Genomic DNA, 22,464 nt, shown 5'->3' with positions numbered 1-22,464 from the left:
TTCCTCTAAAATTACGAGTGACTGCAGTTGTGAACAGCCAGGGAAAGGGGAAAAAAGGAATGGCAAAATCCATCCGCCATCTGTAGAAGACTTAAAGCTCTCTTAGTCAATATTTTAATATAAACAACAGATTCAATGACCCTGCAAGTGGTTGCATAACCCACGCAGAATTATTGCCCAGCTGTCTGTCCTCTATGCTCGGCATTTCAGCGTCTCCTTGGTCATTATTTTTGGTTTTTCGGCCTCAAGCAGAGCAAGGCAGCTATTATTAGAGAAGTAAGTTCTGATAAGTAGACGGGTGTGTCAGCTACTGATGGCAAACTGTGTTCAGCACTTTTAAAAAGCCCAGTCTTTCCTGACAGAGTTGGTCGGAGACAGAAAAATGATTAAAAACCAAGCGACTATTGGCAGATTCATTAATAAGCAACGCTCGCTAATGCCCCAGCCTAATTTATTAAAGATATTTCACCTATATTAATTACACCAAATAAATATATTACCACTAAGTTCCCAACAGTATTTTCATACATTAAGATTTTATGTCCACATGTTCCACAGTTTCCTGCTTTGATATTCATCATCATTAAAGTTACCAGACATCTTAATATTAATGGGAATCTTGAGGAGCTTGTGGGTGTTGCATCACTCATATTTATGTTGCAAGAGTGAAAATCTCAAACGCCCTCAGCAGGATAGGGAGTTAACTTCTGTTCTGTCTTTGTGTAACGTGTTTTTCCTCTGCTGTATGTTGGCTTCGTGTTATTTCTGACAAAATGTCAGTTTAGCCCTGAGCGACTGGGCCGCTCCAGTCAGCTCTGTGAAGCTATCTGCACCCAAATAAGAACATGAAGCTTCATCAGAATTCTTTAAGAAGTTAAATGAAAGGAATAGCCCTCAGTTGGCTTATTTATAAGTCTTGCCGATATTTGCTCTCTTTTGGACTTTATTTTTGTTTTCACCAACTCCTGAAAATGTTTGCCACAAAAAAAAAATTGGTTGAACCAATAGATACTTTGCAGTGAGGCAAAGTGGAAGTATAAAAAAAAAACCCAACCCTCTAAAAATCAAGGATATCTTCCTAAATATTAAGTGATGCAACTAAAACCTTAAGGTTTTAAAAAGTAAACAAGTAAAAGGTCACTGGTTCCATTCCAGACACAAAAATCGCCGTTTGGTCAGGAGGGGCGTCCCGCGTAAACTCTGCCAAACTAAACAACAGCTGCTACCTGCTGTGGTGACTCCATGTGACAAGGGAGCAGCTGAAAGTTTTTATTTTAGGATTAGACACTAAATGGTCTCCTGTGTTCACCAGCTAGTTGCATAAGTCTACCAGGTGGTGCCGGGTAGCTTGGTACAGAATTCTTAGGAAGTAAAGGGGTGGGGTGATAAACTTCTGGGCCTAAGCTGGAAAAAAAAAACTACTAAATAAATAAAAATCGAAGGTCATACCGGATTTAAATTTGGCCCATCACCCCTTCAAAGTTTGCATTTCTGGGTCAATTTAGGCACAGCTGGAGTTTTTAGTGTCACGTTCTCATCACCTGGATTTACACATGTACAGTTTAACCATGGACCTCAACCTCTTACACAGATCAGCCTGGTCCAACCAGCAGCAGTTTTCAGCTGAACACTCTGCAGTATCCAAAGCCTGAAAGCATCACATCAGGTTGGGAACGTGACCGGGACGTGTTTGTTCTTTTGATTTTGTTGCAGGGTTTTACTATAACTTCCCGACGTGTCTGAGGGAGAACATTCAGCATAAACGATGAGGCGCACCTCATGCATTGTCTTCTTGCACGCAGCCCACACCAATGCAAAATTCGTGCATCATCCGTCCTAATCTCTAAATCTGCTTCGCCTCTTCCACAAAATAAAATTCAAGTTGATGGGCGGCTGATTTTACACGTTTGCACAAACAGCATGCGCACCGGTCTGAGTGGTTAGAGCAGAGCATTTTAAAATTTGCAGCCACACTGGACGTGGTCCAGCGCTATCCAAAGAGTTGAGACTGAAAGCGAAATAGGCCAGATTGAAATCAGATATGGTTTTTCATTTAATGGCAAATTAGTTAGGACATCATTCTCCCTGGCTGCACGTTTTAGCAGCAGTAAATCCCAACAAATTACACCCTGTATGCTCACATCCAAACTTTGTTTGCAGTTATGTGTTATAACTTTCCAAAAATACCAATGAGAAAAAAATACTCTGAGAGTCATTGTAGCATCTTCACTGGGAGCCAAACTGTTGAACAATCTGTTGCTGTCCACATACTTTATGTCACTTGTTTGTACTGTAAATCCTCTGCAATGCACTTGGTCATCTCCAGGACCTGCATAGATTTCTCCGTTTTCCTTTTCTTATGGGCTGATTTCCGCTCTTCGTCACGTCACCTTTCTTTCTTTGGAATGACAGTCTGTTGCAGGGTCTTCCACCTGTTGTAGTAAATACAATTACTCTATAGAAAGAACATGTTTCTCCTTAGAAAAAAAACCTTTCAAAAGCAGTGCTGGGTTCTTGCTTTCTTTCTCATCAGCAAACTACAGTTGAAGAGAAGAGCCGCATCATGCAGTTGGAGGAGGAGCTCAGCCTCAGGAGAGCCGAGATCACGAATCTCCAGGTCCAGCTCAAAGGGGCTGATGCAAGCTGGCAGAAAGCTGACCGTGTTGATGCGGCCCAGGGGTCCGACGCCCAGCCAGAGACCCTCCTGCTGCGCGAGCAGCTGCTGTCAGCGGGCCGGGAGCACTACAAGGAGAGCAGCGAGCTCAGAGAGAAGTACAAGACTGCCTTAGCCGCAAGCCAGCAGGAGATCGACTCATTGAAGGCTGTCGTGGAGAAACAGAACGTGGAGATCAATGAGATGAAACAGAAAGTTCAACAGGCTACCAAGGAAAACGTGGAAATGATGGACACCTGGAAGGTACGCTGCTCTGTTTTTTATAACTGTCTTCAAGTCAGCCAGAGTAGTGTGGTCATGTCAGTGCAGTTATGTGTTTTAGGAATCCTTCATTTAGAGCAGGATTCAGTTTTTCTTACAAAATTTCAAAGGATTTACAAAAAGAAAAAGGTAAATCAGGGTGGCTATAACAAGAATAAGAATGTTACATCTAATCAAAATTTCTTCCTACTAATAATTTGAGAAGTCTCTCTGTGTCCATCCCTTCTTCACTCATCTCATCATCCGTACATTCCACCCAATTCAAACGTGGCAGCCTAACCTAAACCTAACTCTAACTTCAACCCTAAAACCAAGTCTTGAAATTCAAACAGGCATTTAAAGCGGTGTGAAAAGACACTTGCATTTGTGGTCGTAGGTAAAGTATGACCACAAATTTGGGGTGGCTGTAGCTCAGGTGGTAGAGCAGGTAGTCTACTAACTGATCGGAAGGTTGGTGGTTCGATTCCTGGCTTCCCCTAGTCTACATGCCAAATATCCTTGGGCAAGATACTAACCCCAAATTGCTCTCCGATGCATCCATCGGAGTATGAATGTGTGTGAATGTTAGCTATAAAGCACTTAGAAAAATGTGCTTGTGCGAATGGGTGTGAATGGGTGAATGCACAAGTTGTGTAAAGCGCTTTGAGTGCTCAGACGAGTAGAAAAGCGCTATATAAGAACCAGTCCATTTACCATTTACCACAAACTGAAACATGGACTATATTGCCAAAAGTATTTGCTCGTCTGCCTTCAAGAACATATGACATCCCATTCTTAATCCAGCCCACCCTTTACAGTTATAAAAGCTTCTGGGAAGGTTTTCCACAGGGTTTAGTGTGTTTATGGGAAGATCTGACCATTCTTCCAGAAGCAAATTCGTGAGCTCAGACACTGATGTTGAATAAGAAGACCTGGCTCACAGTCTTTGCTCTAGTTCATCCCAAAGGTTTTCTATCAGGTTGAGGTCGGGACTCTGTGCAGGTCAGTCAAGTTCTTCCACACTAAACTTGCTCATCCATGTCTTTAAGGACCTTGTTTGCGCAAAAGTGCACGGTGACGTTGGAACAGGAAGGGGCCATCCCCAAACTGTTCCCACAAAGTTGGGAGCATGAAATCATCCAAAATGTCCTGGTATCCTGAAGCATTGAGAGTTCTTTTTACTGGACCTAAGGGGCCGATTCCAACTGCTGAAAACCAACCCCACACCATAATCCCTCCTCCACCAAACTTTACACTGCAGTCAGACAAGCATTGTTCTCCTGGCAACCACCAAACCTACCTACACTCATCCATCAGATTGCTAGGCAGAAGCGTGATTCATCACTCCAGAGACCGCATCTCTGCTGCTCTAGAGTCCAGTGGTAGCGTGCTTTACACAGCTGCATCGGCCATGGCAACCCATTTGATGATGCTCCCTACACACTGTTGTTGAGCTAATCTGAAGGCCACATGAAGTTTGGAGGTCTGTAGTGATTGACTCTGCAGAAAATTGATGACCTCTGCGTGCTCTTCACCTCAGAATCTACTGACCCACTCTGTGATTTTATTTAGCCTACCACTTTGTGGCTGAGTTTTTGTCATTCCTAATCACTTCCACTTCCTTATAATACCACTAACAGTTGACTGTGGAATATTTAGTAGGGATGAAATTTCACGACTGGACTTGCACAGGTGCCATCCTGTCACAGTGGCACGCTCACTGAGCTCCTGAGAGCGACCCAGTCTTTCACGAATGTTTGTGAACGCTTATGTGTTTGATTTTATACACCTGTGGCCATGGGAGTGATTAGAACACCTGAATTCAATGACTTGGATGGATGAGTGAATGCATTTGGCAATTTACTGACTCATAAATCCACAGGTTTGCCTTTACGTTCAGCTCTCTCTTCACCACAACAGACCAGTGAGCATCTGCAGCACTGCAGATCCTGCACCAAGCCGTCTGCACAACCAGACACAATCACACACAATGAGATTAGATTTAACTATTCAAATTTTTAAAAGCATGCATGTTAAATCTTTGGGTTGCATTATCCCCTGAATGGGTACTAGATGATTTGAATTGATTCGTTTCACAAATGCAGCAAGTATGGCCTAAAACAGCGATCTTTCTCACTTTCTCTTGCAGGCTAAATTTGACACTTTAGTCAGTGACCACCAGCGATCCTTGGAGGAACTAAAGGCAACACTGAGCAGTAGTCATACCGCTACAGAAGGTCAAGAGCAGGACACCCAGGAGCTGAGAGCAACCCTGGAAAGCCTGAAGATGGAGCACCAGCTAGAGGTGGAGAACCTCAAGGCCAAACATAAAATTGAAGCTGCCATCCTGACAAAGGAACGAGAGGACCTCTGCGCTCGTCTGCAGGAGGCCAAAGACCAGCTGGCTGAAGGCAACCAGACATGGAGGGCTGAATTGGGAGCCAAAAGTGGAAAGCACGCGCTGGAGGCAGCTACGGATAAGCTACAGAAGGCGGAGCAGAGGCTGGCAGATATGGAGACGCTTCAGATGGAGCAAAACAAAAGAGCGGAGGAGCTGAGGGAGAGGCTGGAGCTGTCAGAGAAGCAGATGACGGACTACCAGGCTCTGCAGAAAGCTCAGGAGGCGAGCCAAGAAGAGATCCAGAAACTCGAGGAGAAGCTGAGGGTGACGGCCAACCAGCTCCAGGCCATCCAGGCCGAGCGCTTCACATCTAATGATGCTAATGTGAGTGGCTGAGGAGAAAGAGGCACCTGCAGTGTTTAGATACAAATTCAGCACCTGACACTTTCTCCTCTTTCAGGTGATAGAAGATAATGAAATTTCAGATGAGAAGATGAAGCTAAAACAGAACATAGAAGGTATGTTTGTGTTTATCTTAATCCCGACTACAGATTCATGAAAAAAAGCACACCAATCACACACACTTCAGCTGATCTGCTTTCTTAGTTTAATCACGTTTGTGCTTTTTGCTCCTTGTTCTTACGTCCCAGTGATTCCCAAAGTGTTACTTCCCATTGTTCTCGTCATATTACCCATGTATGCACTCGAGAGATGAGAAGAAATTAAAAAAGGGACGTGACAACTTAAAAAAAAAAAAAAAGAGCTCAACATTTTAGGAATAATGCCGCCCTCCTTGCTCCTGAGAATGCGTTGTAAAAATAATATTGTATAGAGACCACTTCTGCCTATTTCCATCTGCTTTTCACCACTAATTCCCTTTTAATCTTGTAATTTTTGTCAACATAAAAACACCTTTATGTTTTTTGACTAGTCCGACACATTTCTGGGAGTTAAGCATCAACTACTCAGCAGGGTCTGGTAGTTTTTGTCATTCAGATACACTTTTTCCCCATTATTTTTGGGAACGCATGAAAACACAAACACCAGACAGTCATTTCCACACACAAGCAAAGCTGAGATGTGGATTTTGTTGCTCTGCTGAAGCGAGCCAGGCTAGTTATTTCCACTGTTTGTGCTAAGCTAAGCTAAATGGCTAGTGGTTACAAAAGGGCCTTGTATTTATAATAACAGTGGAATCAAGCTTAAGAAAGGAAAAAAAAAAAAAAAAAAAATAGAAAGCAAATCAGTTCCCTAAACTGGTCAAAAATATGTCAAGTTAAAATATCCTATATATGAGGTTATAATGTATTCCGAGGTACTAAATACTGACCAGTACTCATTATGCGTATGTCTTTGTGAAATAAAATAGATTTGAGTCACAGTCTATAAATAAAGACCTCACAAGCCTCTGTCTTGTTACATAAATCGCACTTAAGCGTCTAATGGCTAAAAAGCTCGAGAAAATCGCAGCTCTTCTGGTACACAAGGGCGTCTGTCCACTAACTTCATAGGATTTCACTGTATCCTGCCAAGTGACAGATAAGGAAGTAACACAAAACTGTGGAAAACTTTGTGGCACTCCATTCACAAATCACTGCACTGATTTGGATCATCGGCGCGTTCTGTGAGCGAGGCGTCTCATGGCTGTTATGTTGTTTTTCTGCAGAAACAATGGAGAAGCTGCTGAAAAGGGAAAAAGAAGTCTCTACTCTCACTTCCCAGGTTGAAGCCCTCAAATCACAAATGGGAGGTAAACAAGCGCGCAGCGCCCTTTTCCGAGCTCGCCGATGTCTTTGTTCTTTCAGCGCTTTCGTGACAAGATATCCTGAAATATTGAGTTTCTGCGGAGGCATTGTGTCTTTCACGTACAGGTGTTTCATTTCAGGATAAAGAGAGGCGAAGCTTGATATTTGCCTGCAGCATTTCCTTCAAGTTTAGGTTTTAAACTGAGAACTTGTCAGCTCTCTCTCAATAAATAAATAAATATGCATGTTTGTGCGGCGACTGGAGGCTTTATTTTCCGACAGTCACGGCGAGTTCATCGCGCGGGGGAACGTGTTCTTCACCGTTACACTCTTTGATCGTCACCCAGAAATCTTTTGATAAGTTTCATCACATCAAAAGCACCCAAACACACGCTTTATGTACTTCAGATAATCAAATTGACACACTTTGAAGAATGAATGTAAATAATTTAAAACGAGAAAAGAAAAATATAAAACTCCAAGGATAGTTGTATTCGTCTCTTTTTATTCTTTTTTTTTTTTAAACTCTCTGAGGTCATCGGTGATGACCCTGATCTGTAAGAATTTGCAAACAAAAACTGCACAAAATTTAGATCAAATATTAAGACGACTTGTTTTACTTGTTTCCAGATTTAAAGAATGAAATAGAAATTGATTTTTGAAGATGGTAAGGGGAAATGAACGTTAGACATCAGCAGCGAGAGATCTGAAATATCTAAAACACTATTATTGCGGTGTCTTTACCTTACAATACAAAGTGCCTTGATCCTCTTGATTTGGCTCTTTGTGAATAAAACTGGATTGAATTGAACTAATAATAATGCCTGCGTCGTTATCTTATTCGCTTGGCATCATCGGAGAAAAACGTGGGGTGTTTCAGAGATGAATAGAAATGGCAGACATCTCAAGTGCAGCATTATTTGAAATGAACTGCGTGGGCATATAAACATGCTCTAAACTGAAACATCTTTGTCCATCACCGCTATATTGAGACAATTAACGCGTGTTTTTCGACTGTAGCTTTTGGAAGTTCAACATTCAACTATAAAACGCATTTTCATCTTGTTTTTAATCAAACAGCTGTGAGCAAAGCAGGGAGGGCAGCTCATTTGCTGCCAAGGCTACACCCAAGAAATTGTGAGCCACCCCCACACAGAAACGCAAGATTTCAGCATTTCAGTAGAATTTGACAAAAATGACCAGGAAACTACTTACCTGATGGAGAAAGCTGGTTTATGGTGATTCACAGAGTTTAAAGAGAGTATGACACGAGCCTGGATATCAGGATTTCTGACTCCCTCCCAGTGTCATTAAACGTCTCACAGAAATAAGCTGTTTGTCCCTCATTCACCTGATCACCATAATGGCAACTACTGAAAACCTACTATATATTGAAATAAAAAAATACTGTTGAGCTGAACGAGTTGCACTGAACAAAAGTGGAAAAAAGCTTCAGAGTTATAAAAGAGCAGCGTTAAAAGAAGAGCTGATGAAATAGAGGTAAACGTGCCTCTTTTTTGAAGCTCGTTGCAGGCATAGAATTAAAAGTGAGCATATAGAAATTTGTCAGAAATAATCCTTCCCAAATGTGATCGCCTGATCTGATTTAAAATGCATTTATAGCATTGATTGAAAATAGTAAGTTCTTTATGATCACAGCTGTGTTAAAGTTATTAATAACTAGTGTTGCAAACTATCGATTTGTTTTTAGCGCTGGAGGGCAAAGTTCGCAGCGGGGAGAAGAGAGCCGAAGCCCTGGCCAAGGAGAAGACGCGCGTGGAGGCGGAGCTAGAGTCCATGACCAAGAAATCCCATGATGCCTCTGGGCAGCTAGTGAGCATCAGCCAGGAGCTGCTGAAGAAGGAGAGGTAATTTGACATTCTGCCTCAGCACTTTCTCAATAACAGCAGCGAAGGATGACACCGTTGTATTATACATGCAGACACCACCACTGATTTTATTGCATGACCTCGAAGCACTGCTCCTCCTTCCTTTTTGCTTTTCATCCGGTTGTTCTTGCAGTTACTCTGATACTAAGAGGTTTTGATTTATGATGTATTTTCTCCATTTTCTGGAGAAGACAAAGAAGTTTCTGTGGTATTTTATGTAATTTTTGTTTGTGGTTTGCAAATGTAGAAACCCAACAAGAGACACGGGTTGGAAACTAGCAATAGCTATAACCTGTTTCGTAATCCATATTTTAACTATGTTAAAATGCATCATGCCTTATAGTATGTGTGTAATTATATATACACATACATATATACACACACACACACACACACACACACACACTTTGGAAGCAAAGATTTTTATTTTTCACCTGAGTGTAACAAAAAATGTCTGAGATGAATCACAGACCTTTTTTTACATTTCACACCATCATTCGGCCCAGTGATAAAGCAGAAACACCGACGCAGCTCTAAAGTGATGGATGACCGCTCGTGCTTCCGTCAGAAGCTTAATGAAAATATCTGACTTTGTGCCAGCACATACGGCCGCTCCGCACCTCCTTTAAAGCAGTGCCTGAAGTCACTGAGAGCAGCTGGCTGAGGTTTCATCTCCAACAAAGACCTGCCAGATGGCCACCTCTCTATACTGAAGAGTCTGGTAGAGTTACAAAACATCCAAGTCCTTTAGTGCACACTGTCCAAAAAACCCCCACTCTGCTTAATATAGTCATTATTTAACCACCCAAGTGTAAAAGGCAGTCAGTGCATCGTTGCAGAGGCGCAGGGTCGCTCCTTTGTTCATTAAGCCATTCAGAAAATGTGTTTTTCTGCAGCGCTGTTGAAAAAGTTGTTTTCCATTATTCTGACATTATGCAGTCCCTACATTAGTCATGATTATGATGTTAGTGAACCACCGCACTAATTAATTAGAGTTGGGTATACATTAGGGTCCTCAGTGATAAAGCTGCTAGTTCATGTGGCATACACTCGCCTGCCACTTCTTTAGGAACACCTTTCTAGCACCAGGTTGGATCTTTTGCCTTCAGACGTCCTTTAATTATTCATGACACAGATTCAACAAGGTGCTGGAAACATTTCTCAGACTTTCGGTTTATGATAGCATCACAAAGCTGCTGCAGATTTGTTGGCTGCACATTCATGATACAATCCCACCACATCCCAGTGAAATCAGTGTCAAGTTTAAGAAAGCAGTTTGAGATGATTTGAGGTTTGGGGCATGGTGCCCGCTGCATTACAGGGGTAATCGGTACGGACATGATCAGCAACAGTAGGGACCCAAAGAGTGTCGCGCAAATATCATCCACTCTGTCATACCAACATCCGCAACCTGATGGTAGCATGCAGGATGGATATGTATCTGAATGTCACAGCAGAAATTGAAACTCAGAACAGACCAAGCGGCGTTTTTCTAATTTTAGTGAGCCTGTACAAAATTAGTAGGCTGGAGTGGGACCCAGTGTGGTCCTCTGCTGCTGTAGCTCATCTGCTTCAAGGTTTGAAGCACGATGTGTTCAGAGATGCTCTTCTGCTTGACTTGATTGTGACAAGTGGTTATTTGAGTTACCGTTGCCCACCTATCACCTTCAGGCGGTCAGGCCATTTTCCTTTGAGCTCTGATATCAACAAAGCATTCTCACCCAGAGAACTGCTGCTCACTTCACGGATTCTTTGTAAACCCTACAGTTGGTAGTCGAGGAAAAGTAGAGTAGTAGATCAGCAGCTTCTGAAGTACTCAGACCAGCCCACCTGGGTCAAAGTCACCATGCCTAAATGCATCACACTGAAGTGGCCAGGGAGTTTATACTTCTACAGGACACATAACTAGTTCGCTGACTCAAAAAAATTAATTAAAAAAAAAAAAAACACAAGAAAAACAAGAAAAATTAACTTATTTAAAAAATAAACTGAACTAAGTCTGTCACAGCTTGGTAGAATTTGGGAAAAAAGGGGGTTGCTGTAAAAGATAAAACGGGAGCGCCTCGGTGAAGCGAAATGTGGCGCGGTAATAGTTTTGTAATTGTTTTAATGATCACTGGAGGCCAAAATTGTAATTGAAAATAAAATTAGATTAATTCCACAGCCCTGCTTCCACTCACTTTAAAACAGGCTTTGAACAGACTTTTGATATAATGATGCATCTCTCACCTCATAAACCTGCCACACCTCTTAGCAACAGACTCACGTTACACCACAGCACATAATCTGTTAATGTATTGATTAGACCAGACGGAAAAGATGTTCTTACAGAGAAAACACCCGGAGCGCTTCTTAGAAAGATGAAAATAACACTGTTATGTTGAGATGAAATATTTCCACGAGTGCAGGAAACATGTTAAAGTTGCTAAAACCTTTGGCTAGCATGCAGTGCAAAGGTACAGAAAACTGTTCCCCGGTGTAAATGTGGTTTACTGATGCAAGTATGTCGGCAAACAGCCAGTGTACTTAAGATGATGTATACTTGGAGTAAGTAGCAGGAGCAGTGCCGCCTACGCTATTCCCACCGGCCTGTCTGCCTGACATATTCACATACTGTGAATGCTTTTGGATAATAATGATCTTTGAGCAAGGTCTGAGCAAAGCCAGTGATTCATATAATCCTTGACAGTGAAACTGTGGTGCTTTTACCACCTCTGAGGAGTCCAGTTCTTACTGCATTTCTGCAGGTCAGGAAACCAGAAACACAGACACAAAGCAACTTTTCCCCTCTGTGTGTGTGTGGTTTTTTTAAATCACAGGAGTCTGAATGAGCTGAGGGTGTTACTCCTGGAATCACATCGTCATTCCCGGGATATGGACAAAGACCTGAGCCGAGAGGTCCACAAGGCTGAGTGGAAGGTCAAGGAGCAGAAACTTCAGGATGACATCAAGACGCTGCGAGAAAAACTGCTTTTACTGGTGAGAACAAAGCACCGTGGAATGATTGGACAACACTAAACCACATGTCGGGCCCACATTTTGAGGCTTTTCTTTTTTGTTATTTAAATTAATGTTAAAAACTACGTTTAGAAATACAGGAGAGTGCATATGAAATATAAACATTGGTTGAAAAGCCTTAAGATAACCTGGATGATAATTTACTGACAATAAACTCGCTGATTTCTAGTTTTCTAATAAAGAATTTTATCAGGGTATACAGTGTGAACTAGGGCTGTTCGATATGACAGCAACAACGATGGTAAAACCATTGTGTGGCTCCGCTTGATTATGTTCACATAAACCTTTCACAATAAAGCTGAAGATCCTGTTGAGGTTTTTCAAAATAAAGTGAAATGACGATTACCTCAAATGAATACAAGAAGTAACTATAAATGGCGTTTACAGTCACCACGTGGATGCAGGCACAGAGAATACCAGCATGGCCAGTGAAGATCAGGCAGAACCAGGTAGTTCCAAACAGAAAGACCAGTCAAAACAAATCCTTAGTCCTAAACGAGGGGCTACCGCTGTAGCATGGACATGGTTTAGTTATGAAAATTCTGACATGGACCAGAAAACTGTACTATTTGAATTATGCTGCAAATCAGGATAAGAAATATTTTATATCAGGATGTCGGTGAAGGTTCTCAGTCATCTAGGTCATTGTAGTCTAAGGAGCTTAGAAAGATAAGCGTCTGGACTTCTTTAAGTTGCTTGAAGACGTTTCACGTCTCATCCGTGAAGCTTCTTCAGTTCTAGTGTCAAATGGTGGAGAGTCCCAGATTTAAGCCCTGTGGGAGTGTCCCCCCAGGAGGGACAATAGACCCCTAATGATCCTCTACCTAATCACATGAGCCAAGGTGTGAAAACGGGTGTAGGTCACAATCAGCCAGGGTTTCAGATGAGCTCATTGGGAAACCTGGCTCCACCCTATCATGTGATTTCCTGAGGTCAGATGGCCCAGGGTGTGAGTGGGCGTTAAGGCGTCTGGGAAGGGATATGAAATTTTGGTCACAGCCCTACTGTGAACATACCCTAGATTCTCAGGTGCTTTTCAGTCCATGTTGGTCTGCTGCAAAGACGGTTTTGGGTTCATGATGATGAGGAGGAGAAGTTTGCTTTGTTAGTATGTTTAGTTTATTCCCATTTCATTATCTCAGATGAATGACTTTACAGCATTATTTCTGGAAGTAACCAGCTTTCATACTGAAATTACCTCAATTTCAGTCTGTTTTATAAATTTGGATGTTGAGCATGCTCAACTTTCCCTGGAAAGATCGTTTAACACTGAAGGTTTAATCTTTCATTTAAAATAAAGACACCAGACTTTCTGTCAGGTAAAGAAATAATTTGGTAATTTGCACTGAAATACAGTCACTTGCCTGCCTGAGATTTCATGTTCAAAACTGAACTTATAACAATGGACTGTTTTCACAAATTGATCACCCTTCTCAAGGGGAACAGAAAGTATTAGAGCTGTTTTTTCAGGTGAGCGATTCTAACTAGCAAACATGCTGTTATTTTATTTTGTAAAAGCAAAACATTTTTTAAACTTTGTGCACTTTGGGTTTTTTCCTGCAGTTAAATTCAGTTACAAATATGTATTAAACATTTATGGCACCTGCTACAGAGGCTTTTCCTTCTAAAGGAAAGTTATAATTATAAATACATAAAATAACTTTTTAATTTTTAACATTTTTTATAAGACGGGCATAATGTACACTTTTGTTTATCAAATACATTAAAGCATTTGGGAATCTTAAATAAGCTAACACTCATGCTTACATGTGTACCTTCTCCACAAAAAGTCAATTTTAACCTCATTTCTGAATTTGCCCGTAGAATTTGTCAAACTCAATTTTTATAATAATTTCCTTCAAAATAATTTGCTCACCCACTAATGGATTGATTTAGGACCTAATCCATATTTCAGCTTGATCTGGATCTGACTTATGTTGTGTCCACAGAGTACTGTCTAAAATATGTCACATTTGACCTCTGACCTCTCCTTCAAAGTCAATAGATTGCTTGGAAGGTTAAAGTGATAATAATAGAGCTATTTAAAGAATAGATTGGTATGACTTTGAGTATTATCGATTCATTTTATCATGACTTTATCTACATTAGAGTAACAGATTATAACGATTTAAATACATGTATAAAGTTTCATGTAAACTACATTATGTAAATCCTGTAAAATGGGTAATAAAAGCCTGCTCTTTGCACTTGTTTCACTACAAAGTACTTGAAGTGCGTTAAAAACAAAAGAAATATATACAAAACCCATAAACCTAATACAGTTTGGATGATTTAACTTACTTACCAGTTAGCTTGTGTGGTTCTTTCAGGGTCGGGAACGATCCTCCCCTGACCACCGGCGGTACTCGATGCTAGACCCCTCGGCTCTGGACTCGGAGGTGACCCGTCTGCGCCAACGGCTGCTCAGCACTGAGGAAGCCCTGAGGAACGCCTTAGAGCACAACCAACAAGTCGACCAGCTGGTCCAGGCCATGCGGAAGAATCCAGAAAAAAGCCCGGTAAATTTATTTTTTTATTTTTTTAAAACAAGATGGAGAAACAAGCAACCACACATTCACATATCCATACTACAGCTAGTTTGTGTTTGGGGAATAAACCCAGGCAGACATAGGGAGTACGTGCAAACACTCCACAGAAAAGCCTCTGCAGGCAGCAAATGCAATCACGCTTTCGATCCCCACCTAGACTGCATGCATGCATGCAGCCAGAACCAGAACGTTTCTGGTACCAAATCCCATCAGTCTCCTACAAATGGTAGCTATTAAGACTGTTTTAAGATGTTAAAACCCAGGTCACCTGAACAGGTCTTCTAATGTCTAATCAGGCCAAGAACAGGACTAAAATGATCATTTCTGACTGTTTTCCAGGTCCACGGTGCAAATTCGGCTAATGGAATTCACCACCAGGAGTCACACAGCGCTCAAGATGTTGGTATTCTTTCCTTTTGCTTTTTTCAGTCATTGATTTAATAATAAAAATAATACATTTTAAGGAAGACATGCTTTACGTTTTCTTCCCTAGGAACAACACTGATATGAGCAGAAGCGATGAGAGTGGGACGCTGACGTGACCCCGAGTGAACTGGGACGTGCTGAAGTACATCTGAAACGTCAAAGTTTGGTCCGACGTGTCTCCCGATGCTGCGGTGGACGCCTGAAACATTTCAGTTTACAGTTAATACCAAAACAGCGAATCTCTGTCTCAAGTGAATATATGTGTTGTTACAGAAAGCACCTATTAGCCAATCATGAAGACCACTTAAAAGTACTTTAAACAGGAAAAAAAATAAGAAAAAGAAATATGGACGTGAAGAGATTATCAGCTCAACAACTGCTGAGAACTGGCAGTGTGGCAACTTTTGATGCTTTACATTAGTTAGAAAATTTGAAGCTACAAGTTGAAGTTTTGTCATTCGCTGAAGTCTGAATGACTGCGCTGAATTTTGACGAAGAAAGCAAAAAGACTGATGGACGACGAGAAGAAAAACTGGGTCTCAGTCGCTTTGTTTTATTTATTACTTTTATTTTGCTCCTTGGCTTTGTAATAATCCTGTCTGCTGTACGTGAGCTGATGGCCTGATTTTGTTTTTATTTTAAAGGAAGTTTGACTCGTGTCTCACCGTGCTTGATATCTGATGAGGATTGGTAGCAAACATTACCCTTAATCCAGAATCATTTGAACTCAATTTTTGTTACACTGCACCAGATCAAAACAAGTCATCTCAGGGCACTCGCCATAGTAACTACAACATTACACTATAATAATAGCATCTCTGCTACCAACTTTGTGAAAATAACCAGTTTTTACAGTCACTTTTCAACTTTTTGTGTTTTTAAAAGGAACATGAACACTGAACAAATACAAAAGCAACAGTTTGTTGCAATATAGGAGAAGATGACAGAGAAGGTGGAAGAATAGTACAAAGCAATGCTGTCCTGTCTGTAGACCGAGTATGTACTCATCCAGCACAGTGCTGGATGTTGACCTGAGCGTTTGAAAGCTTGGCCATGTTTAATATGAGCAGTCACCATGATAACAGTATATACATAAGGAAAGGTGTAATAAGCCCAATGTAAACAGAATAAAAGGACAGTGAAGGACGTGCTTTACTGAACAGTGAGATAATTTCTATTCCTCTACAGCCACCGCCTGGTCAACATTTGTTTGCAGCAAACAGGAAAAATGCCCTTGAAGTTATGAAGTTCTCAGGTAGCTCCTCAGAACCATTTGGTCCCAAAGCGCCTTAATGTACGTAAACTGGTAGAAGCACGATGAGCACAAAGTTAGGTTCAGTGTGGTCGTTTAAATGTTGACTGGAGCTCTTTTAACGGTCATTTCTGATCCAAGGATAAAATACAAAATCAACCTCTTCCCGTCTTGGAAGACCCCGCCCTCCCTCGCCAACACACATGAAGAGCGTCATCTGTTACAGGACTGATGGTGATGATGTTACTACCAATCCTCCCTTAAGGTGTTTGTTAAGCTTTTCAGCCATTTACACATCAGTGGACTCATTGTGCAGACTGAACCTGGGAGACGTTGCAGGACATTTGTAGTACAAATACAGTGAACCATTTCAGACTTTTTCATTGTCTAAAACTGTCTGACCGCGCATCAATACATCTCTTTCTCTGATCGGTGGCTTTGTGTTAATTTACTATATATGGTACAAAATACAGTGTGAGCCCATTGTAATGGCCCTGGATTTCTTTACTGACCCTTTCTGAAGTCTTCTGAAGGGCTTTCCCAGGAGGTAAAACCCAAACAACAGTGTGGGAAGTTACGTTCATCCTTCCCTGGATCGAAATCATCCGGATTTCATTTGCCTCTAACATTTATACTCTTAAGTCTTCCAAATATTGTTTTTAGCCATTTGTCAAACTGAACTAAGGGGGGATCCTGTTTGTAGTTGGTCACAGGTTGCTATTGCTTCACAGGAGACACTACACAGAGGTGGGGTGGGGGTGTGCAGAAAGGCTTGAGTAGTGTCCCCTGAGAACACATGCAGGGCAGGCACTGGTCAGCTCAAATAAAACCTGAATTTTCCACTGGATATTGTACATGGCCTTTACAGCTGGAGGGTTCATACCCTTTGGAGTATTGCTGCGATGGTTTTGGAGATTGAGTCATTAAATATTAACAATGCAGGCAAGGGCTGCTGGTGTTTTATTTCACACCCTTTCATGCTTATACGACTTTCAGCATGTTTGTTTTTGAGACCAAGCGCAGCAGATCGGAATATTTCTGCAGAGCTGGTTTAAAGCGGTGGTGTCGGATTTAGGGGCTCGGCGGTTTAGGAGATTCAGCCAACAACCATAATGTGCATGGCTAAATATTTGTCATTAAATAAAACGCAGTGGTATCAGCGAGAAAAGATGGCAATAAATCCTTCATGAGGGAAAAGTTGCCACACGGTGGAGATGAGACATCCAGACGCTGCACACTAATTTACAATCTCTAGATTTCTAGCCTCCAGATATATCAGTTCTATTTGTTGGCCTTGGCAAATGTCAGGGCTTATCCACATGTCCCAGTTTCTGCTAGAGGGCTGATTGGTTATGCAGGTGACATTTTGAATAAGTAAGAAGTGACTTATTTGTAAAAGCACAGCATAGATGAGGCACAGATGTAATTTTTGCTCTTGGTGAAACAGAGTTGAACACAGCAGTTAAGAGGAAAAGTAACTGAAACTAGTGAGATTGCAATGGATTTAATGTAAATAACTTATGATTAAAATTTAATGGTCCAAGTACTTTTATAAGAAACGTTCCCTTTTCCTCACAGATGGGGTGTCAAGCTAATGTTAGTTTACTGGGCACGTATAACCAAACTTGGTATTAAGACGGTTGGACAAGTTAAACGATTGCATGCTGATGTCTATTTAATGTAATAAAGCAACCAGTGCATCAAAAAAATAACCAAGTAAACCTATAAGTTTCACCATTTATTACGTTAAATATTAATAAAGCCATATGAACAGTTTTATTTATATTTAATATAATAAAGTAACCAATCAATTTATTGTGTGTTTTAAAAAAAATAAGGAACCAAGTAAAAAGTTACACTTGGATTTACTTGGTTCCTTTTTTCTTTACATTAAATATAGTGCAGCTATTTATATAGCATGTTTCAAAGCATAAGCTATAACAGACATTCTAGCACAATCCTTTTTTTTTTACTAAAACCAGATAAAAAGCTGGATGTAAATAATATTACCCATAAAACAAATAAGTGTAAAAAATATATATAACTTAACATTAATAAACACTGTAGAAATAAAATGAAGTAAGATCATCAGTAGTCCAATGAAACTAAAACAAAAATGAAAACAATCAGAAATTGGGAACAATTACATTTAAAACCAGCAACTATAGACTAACAGCTAATGGCTAAACAGGCATGTTCCTACTTTTAAACTTCTAATGGTCCAGTGCACCTAACAAGACTTTGCAAGGCATAAAACCTAAAACTGGTTTCATTACCATTTGTTGTGACTCGTGAAATAACCTGATCCTGCTGACCCGAGGGGTCAAGCTGGGTCTTAGCTTACTGGCAAATCAGAGCGATATTGATGTCTCAGACCGTGGAGCAAAACAAAAATAAGAGTTCAAATTTTAAAAATCAATTCTAAAGCTAAAGTGAAGCCAACGACCTTACGACAGCTGTTAAAAGGTCATAGTAAAACTGACTTTTTTAAGACTAATTAAACATTCACAACCATTTACATAACAGATGGCCAAGACTGGGATTATAGTTTATAAATTCAGTTCAACTTCTACAATATATTACATATGCAGATCACAGTGGAGCTAGAGAAGCAGAAAAACTTTACATATTGAGGTTTGGGCACTACATTTTAATTCTGGTTAAAAAATTTTGTCAGAATCTAGAAACTTTTTCTTATTTTTAAATATTCATATATTTCCACACCTGCATGGAAATGTAAAAAAAGAAAAGCACCTCTTCTCTAGGATCTGAACTTTACCCTATATCAAACAGACATGAGCTATTTTGGGCAATCACTGCAGCTATGGCATAACTTCCACGGCCACGAGATCCATGTAGCTGCCATAGATCCACTTTGGACAGATCCTAATCCTAAAAATAATTTGGATACTGCGCAGCTATCGCATCAAAGCACCTACACGCAGTCTATGAAGGATTTCTTAAAGCACAAAGTAATGTGTGAAGTTGCTGTCAAGTGGCAGACGGTGATTTAAATAGCCACAGTCTAAATAAAATATATGCGCGTTTCACTATTATTATTTTTTTAAGGACATTCTCCTTTCCGTGTACATTTTGCTCTCTGAGGGTTTTTCCAGAGGTTGCTCCGTTAATCCTGTATGTAAATTGCAGCCAATAGATGCTGTTGTTGAGTTGGGCTGGGATTAGCAGGAGGCGAATGAGTTTCAATTTTACTGGATTACAGAACAAAGAAAGGGGAAAGGGACACCCTGCTCTGTTAAGGGGAAAAAACAGACATAAAACTAAGAAAAAAAAAATACACAAATAGCAGACAACGGGACGTGAGCTCGAAGTCGTCGTTGTGATGATCCGGATTACGATGTTTTAGCAGATGGCACAGCTACATTGTGGATGGGAATTGTGAGCGTTTCTGATGGATTAAAACGGGGGAATAAACCTATTCCGGGATTGACAGCAGCAACAAGGCTATTTAATCGCTAATTAAGGTGAGATTTCGATGTCCGTTTTGACATTATTGAGGAGTTACGTTCTGCGCCCTCGCGAAGCTTGTGGCTTTTGTGATTGTGCATTTAGAAATTACAGATTATAACCTAATTTCGGGACTGGGGGAGGAGATGAAAGGAAAGTGCTAGCGCTAGCTAGCATAAAGGGGGCTAGCGCCGCACAGCTAGCTCAACGCTCTAATGCTACCGTTAGCTAATTAGCCAGCGATTATTAGTTAGACATATGGTAAGAAGCGGAGAAAGGTTACCGATAGTTAGCAGGTTTCAGGGACTCCTCCCTTTAACCTTGCGAGCGGAAAGCTAGCCTCTGTTTGTGACTGGGATGCAGCGTCTGTCTGCTTGGCAAATTATCCCCCATATTTCTTTTTAACGCTATCACTTACCAGAAGGTTACCCAGCTAATACAACAAAGCCAGCTAGCCGCATTAGCAAGTGTAAGAAAGGAAGCTACACATTTCAACTTTCAGCCAAAGGATTTGAATAACTAACAGCGCTGTCGACTTTCATACCAGCCTCGACACACAGGCACTGCGCCGCAGTTAACTTTAACAGAAATTACTAGCCGTCCTATAATTACACCCAGTTTTAAAACAGCGTTCGGTACTCTAAATCAGTGTTTGCATGTATCCAAACAGCGAGCGTTTAATTTGGACATTAGGGTGTCTCGTCGTTTTAACCTCAGCTGCTTTCTTGTAGACGCAGGTTAAAGTTTGTTTTTAAAAACAGCTGACTGGAGTGAAACTATCAGCTGTTGGTGTTTGGAGAAATTAGCTGAGGGGAAAAAGTAGACATCCCATCCATGTCTGATATGCGATTTCACTGCTTACCTTTCCTATTTACCTCAGCTGTGACGTGAACTTTTTAAAGAGCATTTAAACAGATGTGCAGTATGAAGACAGCATCGTGCCAACTCAGTTGAAATTACTGTAGTCGAAATCTACTTTAATTTTTCTTTAGTAAAATACAGTTTAACATAGTTGAAGTTCTGTTAAACTGACCAGAAAGTGAAGCTTCTGGTCAGATAAAGGTTTATCAGTTTCCTTATATCACATATACCCTTTCTTACTCCAATAAAAAGGTTTTAACCGAGTAAAAATCAAACCTCTGCAGGAGTCATTTTAAGTTTAAGGTGTTACAGCCGACTCGATTTTCAACTTTTAACTTTGGAGAAGGTTGAGGTCGGGAAAAAAAAATAAATCACACCAGTGGTGACTTACAGCTTCTGACACAGCAAACAAAAGGATTGTCTGCTGCTGGAAGGAAATGTTAGATAACATCTATCAAACCACACCCAGACTTACAGCAAGGTGCTGTGCCTTTCTATGAAAAGGGACAAAAAAAACAAAACACTCTACCCTCAATAACTTGCATATAATTCTTCTAGCAGGATGAACTTTAGACTAAGCGTTGTTTTCGCTTCCCTTTCCCAATCAGACACCTTCTGAGGACTGCGCTTGATTGACATCTTTGTTACACTCCCGAGTTGGCTTGCACTTCTTTGGGCCGGTGAAACTAAAACATTTACAGACTCTTAAGTTGCACACCACCAGTTGGAACGATTTCAGTCCGTTTTCGGCTCAGTTTCCTCACACAAATATGCTACTTATGCCAGCCTGAAACACTGGCTTTTTGAGCACAGCACTACATATCAGCGGCATCATAAACGGCACAATAAAAACTCAGTTCACATTGCTTTTTCTGGTTAGATCCAAGGCGAAATTGACCCCCATTTGAAAACATTTCAAAGCTATGAAAGGATGAAATACAGAAAATAAACTTTGTTTACAATCAGTTTCAACCTTGAGTAGTGCATCACAAACTAGCTTTCGATGCTTTTCCCACATCTATTCTTCACAAATCTGTGAACAGGAAAGGATTGTTTAAAAAGCACCTCCATTACCTGATGTTGGCTATAACACAGTGGAAATTTAACATCGCAGGACACACCCAGTTATTTTGGTTCACGAAGCTTTGCCATTAGCTTCAACCTGAGCACAGGCCTAATCAGCCACAATAATTGGAGACACCTGTGTGGCTAAGCAGGTGTGCTGGAAACCCATCTCTCTGTGATGGTGACCTTGAGTGGTATTATTATGCTACACCATTTAGGATTAATAGTTAGTTAGTTATATATATATTTAAATATAATTGGTGTTTACCTGCAGGCCTTTTTATTTATAGTTTCTTTATGTAATTTGATCATTTTTGAAACACACCTTTGTGCCACAAATACATGAAAAGATGTCTACATTTGTAAGAATTGCAGTAGACCAGGTGCTGTCCCTACACCACATAAGTTCTATAGGAGCACCTCGTACTAAAATATATCTATCTTTAATTCACCTTAGTCAGCAAGAAACATTGAACCTTATGAGTCACACTAACATTAACCTTGCCTACCTCTGATGCAAGATAGAGGTTTAGTATTTATTTAGGGAATTAAAATCTAAAGTTTTAGTGCCTTCAAAAACAGTGGCTAAATATCTTAAAGGAGACCTATTCTGCTCATTTCCAGCACCATGTATTTATTCTTTTTACACTCAGGAGGTAGAGTAGGTCATCTTCTAAGAGGAAGGTTGACAGTATAATCCTGGATACTGGACCCTAATTAATCCATCAGGGTGTGTGGAAACGTAAAAGCGCTGTATAAATGTATGTATAAAAGTCCTTTAGTGGTTAGTTTGAGACGACAAGCTTTACATAAGTATCACCCCGAAAGCCAACCCTCCCGATTGGCTGCTTCTCACAAAAAGAAGGTTTGAACAGCAGTAGGAGGGGCTTCTGTGCTCACATCAAGAGCTGTGTGCCGGTGATGACTGTAAAACAT

At 40.7% G+C, this 22,464-nt stretch overlaps 2 protein-coding genes across 6 annotated transcripts in view; both read left to right on the top strand.

Moving 5' to 3' along the window:
- clip2 (CAP-GLY domain containing linker protein 2) overlaps window positions 1-17,075 on the top strand; it is a 50,352-nt gene extending 33,277 nt beyond the window's left edge. For all 3 annotated transcript variants that reach the window (XM_084940929.1, XM_084940930.1, XM_084940931.1), the window contains 9 exons: window positions 2,534-2,917; window positions 5,064-5,639; window positions 5,716-5,773; window positions 6,922-7,005; window positions 8,712-8,868; window positions 11,709-11,868; window positions 14,238-14,426; window positions 14,796-14,855; window positions 14,950-17,075. In XM_084940929.1, coding sequence (XP_084797055.1) covers window positions 2,534-2,917; window positions 5,064-5,639; window positions 5,716-5,773; window positions 6,922-7,005; window positions 8,712-8,868; window positions 11,709-11,868; window positions 14,238-14,426; window positions 14,796-14,855; window positions 14,950-14,961 — 1,680 coding nt within the window. In that variant the 3' untranslated portion in view covers window positions 14,962-17,075. The remainder of the gene's footprint in view (window positions 1-2,533; window positions 2,918-5,063; window positions 5,640-5,715; window positions 5,774-6,921; window positions 7,006-8,711; window positions 8,869-11,708; window positions 11,869-14,237; window positions 14,427-14,795; window positions 14,856-14,949) is intronic.
- A 2,171-nt stretch (window positions 17,076-19,246) lies between these two features.
- The window catches only part of gtf2ird1 (GTF2I repeat domain containing 1), a 40,851-nt gene continuing 37,633 nt past the window's right edge, over window positions 19,247-22,464 (top strand). Inside the window, exon 1 of one of the 3 annotated variants that reach the window (XM_084940928.1) lies at window positions 19,247-19,619. The gene's annotated coding sequence lies outside the window, so the exon portion shown is untranslated. The remainder of the gene's footprint in view (window positions 19,620-22,464) is intronic. The other 2 variants (XM_084940927.1, XM_084940926.1) reach the window with 2 other exon arrangements.

The sequence above is a fragment of the Perissodus microlepis genome, chromosome 10 (genome assembly GCF_051167445.1).
Source record: "Perissodus microlepis isolate ML-2025 ecotype Zambia chromosome 10, ASM5116744v1, whole genome shotgun sequence".
Lineage (NCBI taxonomy): Eukaryota > Metazoa > Chordata > Actinopteri > Cichliformes > Cichlidae > Perissodus > Perissodus microlepis.
The sequence above is the reverse complement of the archived record's forward strand: the minus strand, read 5'-3'. Positions and strand labels throughout refer to the sequence as shown.